Genomic DNA, 4,599 nt, shown 5'->3' with positions numbered 1-4,599 from the left:
GCTGGAGATTTTGGGGCTTGTATCACAAGATTGTCATGGAACAGACATGATTACACTATTAAAAGGAAACCATGCAGTACATGATGTGATTTCATCATGTCATATAAAACAATGGTGCATTTTATAATTCTACAGTAATCCATCAGTACATCTGAAATGATAAGAGAAAAAAAACATGATGAGTCCAGTTATAAAACTCATTGTTTCAACCTAATACGCAATGTACCCCATAATTTGATCTAGCGGGAGTGAATTATCAAGTTATATTTTTAAAAAATTAAAAAAGGGAAGCCCACCGGAACTCAATGGTCGACCCAGCTCCATCACTCTCTGAATTATTAAGTTATTTAAGACATGGTAATATATCAATAGAATGATGAGAGTTTTATAATTTTGAATGGTAAAAGAATGATGAGAGATACTCAAAGATTTCATAAGAACTTAAGAAATCTTATCAAAGAATATAGGAATAGAAGCGGACCGGTGGTAAGATTGTTGCCAAGAACTCAGAGAGTGAAGTTAAGATCATCTGCGGGGGGAGGTAGGCGGTGGGAAGAACATCGCCGAGAAGGAGATACGAGAACCAACGACTTCCATTTACTTATTTCATGCTTCCAAAAGGGAGGGTGGTCTTATTTAAAGAGAAATACATGCAGATTGATAAACGACGAAAATACCACTAGCTGGTAAAATGACAAACTGCCCTAGATACAATGGGATACAGTATAAAGTTTTAAGAAATTTATATGATGATACAATTTCATAATTTTATTTCGCGCAATGGCATGACCATATTTTTGATGTATGTTATTGAAAATGCCCCGAAGTGTTTTGGGGAGAGAGGAGGGACAGAAAACTGAGAATGTGACATCAAAAGAGGAAAAGAGCAGGGCAAGAACCAGTAGAATCTGGAGGGAAGAATTATCTGCCAGTGTTAATAAAAAACCAAAAAACTAATCAAAAAAATTATTTACACGGTTTCTGAAAATCCAGCCAAAGAGAATATTAAAAAATAAACAAGGAAAGCTATTAAAAGATGGGATGCATTAAAGTTTTATCTCCAATAGTAAAAAAACTGTTTAGGAAAACTAGATTAAGTAGAAAGCACCTCTCTCTCAACGCAAATCGCACTAACAACAGTCATCTGCCAGTGTTTCACCACTACTTGAGTCGGCTGAGCCGCTGCAGATGGAAATTGATGCTTCCCCAAGGTTTCTTTGGTTTATTTTTCTGCACGAGTGATCATGTCATGGCTATGAATACGAACATAAACATGATAATGAGTCTGTCATTGACATGCCATGAGTACAATGTACCGACATATAAATCAATAATGTCACCGAGTTTTATCCAGTAAAGTTACCATTTAGCTTCTTCAAGTCAGTATCGTATCAGATTGATAAATTTTTTTTCACTGATACTTTACACCGGACAATGGAAGCTAGTTCAATGTATGAATATGAAATGAAAAATGAACATGATTATGGTTATGACTTAAATCAATGCCCCTGCATAAGAGTCAATCAGATGACCGAGTTTTAACAAGGAAAACAAATCTATTGCTTATTCAAGCCAGTGTAGTAATCTAATTCATCTTTGCAACCAGACCAAAAAAAACTAACTCGAACATTGAGATGAATAAGAAAACGACTATGAAAATGAACATGGACAAGATTATGAGTGATAATACTTATTACAATGCCACCAAATACCAGCCAAATAGGCCACATAGTTTAACCACAAACACTAACATATCGCATATTCAACTCTGTATAGTATCTGATTGAAATTTACAAGCAGACAAAATGAGTAATTCAAATCAAGGTTTACAATTTAATCACAGAAAACGCCATCCATTTAATGAGAAACAGAGAAAATTCTTATAGGAAAAAAACAGAGAAATTCTTACGAGTTCGCCCACGCATGAATTTAACATTTCCACTTGTTTCAAGCACTTCTCGTCATTGTTCTTGTTGAGAGCTAAGCAATTAAGGAATGCCATCATCTCCTTCATACAGGCCTTCTGTTGTGTACCTCCGAATTTCTTCGGATTAAGGTACAAGCTGCCAGCTTTTCGCCCCATCCTTCTGTTCCACATAACAAGACAATGAAATAAGCTTCAGAATCTTAATTACCCATTTAATGAATGTTATCCTCTTACTGAACCCTAGAAATCAACGAATTCCTTTGAATTCATGTATAAACTTCCAGCTTTTCAGCCCATTCTTCTGTTTCAAAGATCGAATCAACTAAATTAATGTATAAACTTTATTATAAGGAACAGGAGAATCTTGATAACCCAAATAATGAGTGCTATCGTCTTACTGAACCCTAAAAATCGATGAAATCAAAGCAAAAACCCCCAGATTTTAGGCCCATTCTTCTGTTCCATAGAATCATTCAATAAAAAGAGATTCAAAATCTTGATTACTGATATCACGAACCCGAGAAATCGGTGAGTCCCCCATGAAATCCCTCAAAGATCCATCCCCAAAATCCGATTTTTCAAGAGTGAAAAATGTGAGAAAAATAAACTTGGGTGATCCTACGAAAGAGCCGAAAATGCAAATTTGAAGATAAAAATCAAGAAAAAAAGACGAAATGTGAGAAATGTACAGACCACTTTCAACGACGAAGCAAAGCGCGAGTGTAGACAGCTCGAAAAATCACCCCAAAATTTGATATAACGTTCATGGACGGATGACGAAAAGAGAGGAACGGGACGAAGTCAAACCCATCATCGATCATTCGTCATCCGTCCCGTCTCCTGTCTTCCGTCATCAAACACTGCCTAATTGGTCTAACTTTTAACCGTTCCATCTAACCCATGAAATGGATGACTTAATGGAAGTCTGTCCAGTCCCGTTCCGTCTGTCCCAAACCATAGCCTGTCGTCTGCCCACACGTCTTAGTTTGATTTTTTATATATTTATTGGCAAAATACACAGTGCCGAGTACGTCCAACCATGTGGTTCTGCCCGTAGACCGATCCAGCCGTGCCCTGGACGCCACCCGAGGAGATTTTATGTATGAAGTGGATTGTTTATCAGTATTTATAGGCATGGAGCGAGCATAAATATCCCAATTGCACTTATATCCTACTCGTCCACGCCATGTGCAAGAAAAGAAAAAGATACATGAGTGATAGCTGGCAGGTGCTGAGAGAAGGCGCTTGTGTCGAAGGTCACATTTTGATAGATATGATGGTTTGATATATGTCCATTTGAGACATTAATGCATATACCCACTTAGTTCATTCCTTATTTCTACGTATCACACTAAGATGATGTTTGTCAAGCACACGAATCATTTACTATACCATTTTTCATCATAAAACCTAGGATTTCCTAGTAGTAGAAAATTTGAGTAAAATCTGTCACTTTATGACTCTCATGTAGAGAGTACAAATATGAACAGAATGCTTCATGAAGAGTAAATAGGATTAGACAACCTTAACGACATCCCAGGATTCCCATATGGCAACTCTTATCATGATATTAAGATAGATGGTTAAAAAAAAGATATTGAATTTAATTGAGCATAAATTTTGATAGACCTTATATGGCTTTAGCAAACATCAGAGATTTTCATGTATAGAAGCTTACACCAAATGTGACCTTCAAAACCGAAGTGTAATTGGATCTAATTTTATTTTTCTAGTACTATTTTCTTTCATGTAAGTTTATATTGTATCCACATTTAGAAATATTGAAGTCATTATTCCTATGATGGTTTAAATTATACTACCTACCACTTGATGAAAATATGTAAAACCTCAGAATCATCCATCTAAGTATTGGATATAATGAAGACATAGTAAAATAGTATTGACCCAGGTGACGTGGGTGCTCATTTCAGGCTGGATGACTAATAAATATATCTGGATATCTCTTTTTTTACTTCATTAGTGTTTTAAAGTGCCAAGAACCAAGATGTAACATGCATTATGGTTATATAATCTAATTATTATTGAATTATGTATTCCATTATAGGAAATGTAACTGTTTAAAAATAAATTGTATATATTTTATTCATGATGGTATGTTATAATTTGTTCAAATGACAAGATTCAAAATTTTGGTAAGTAAATGTATTTTTAAAATAAATATTATATATTTTAATTCATTTACTAAAATTTCACTGATCCCTCAAGGTTTTGTTGATGATATTTAAATATCTAGATAGGTAACAGGATGTCTTTAAATAGCCATTCAACATTTTTGCATTCTCAAGCAATGTCATTTGGATTTATGACCATTTTTGTAACCACCTCAACTTCCCCTATTCCTTACAGCTTCTTATAGTTATGAAAGAGAAAATTGAAAAAATGATTAAAAGGGAGTTTTATCGTTATAATTACAAGGTAAAAAACTGGCTCAAATTTTTAAATTTCAAATGGATTTTTCATTAAACTAAATCTGAAAGGATTCTTTTCCCTACAAAATATATATTGAGAAATATTTACAAATGCATATTAAAACTACCCAAATACGCTGTTTTAGAACTCATTAAAAAATATTAAATATCATAATGCACATTCAAGCTGTAAAATAAACTAATCCGTCATGTTTCTGCCTCCCTTGGGCAGAACCTGGGTTG

At 34.5% G+C, this 4,599-nt stretch overlaps 1 protein-coding gene across 2 annotated transcripts; it reads right to left on the bottom strand.

Moving 5' to 3' along the window:
• Positions 1 to 1,027: 1,027 nt before the first annotated feature.
• LOC144702774 (uncharacterized) lies at positions 1,028 to 2,676 on the bottom strand. 2 transcript variants are annotated; one of them, XM_078574813.1, is made up of 3 exons: positions 2,621 to 2,676; positions 1,910 to 2,087; positions 1,028 to 1,230 (listed from the first exon to the last, which is right to left on the bottom strand). In XM_078574813.1, the coding sequence occupies exons 2-3, from the start codon at positions 2,081 to 2,083 to the stop codon at positions 1,162 to 1,164; spliced, it is 243 nt and encodes an 80-aa protein (XP_078430939.1). In that variant the 5' UTR covers positions 2,084 to 2,087; positions 2,621 to 2,676; the 3' UTR covers positions 1,028 to 1,161. The 2 variants fall into 2 exon arrangements, with proteins under 2 accessions (XP_078430939.1, XP_078430940.1); XM_078574814.1 differs by lacking the exon at positions 2,621 to 2,676 and adding an exon at positions 2,445 to 2,463.
• Positions 2,677 to 4,599: the final 1,923 nt, after the last annotated feature.

The sequence above is a fragment of the Wolffia australiana genome, chromosome 4, assembly GCF_029677425.1.
Source record: "Wolffia australiana isolate 7733 chromosome 4, ASM2967742v1".
In the NCBI taxonomy this organism is placed as follows: domain Eukaryota; kingdom Viridiplantae; phylum Streptophyta; class Magnoliopsida; order Alismatales; family Araceae; genus Wolffia; species Wolffia australiana.
This window is presented reverse-complemented; position numbering and strand designations above follow the sequence as displayed.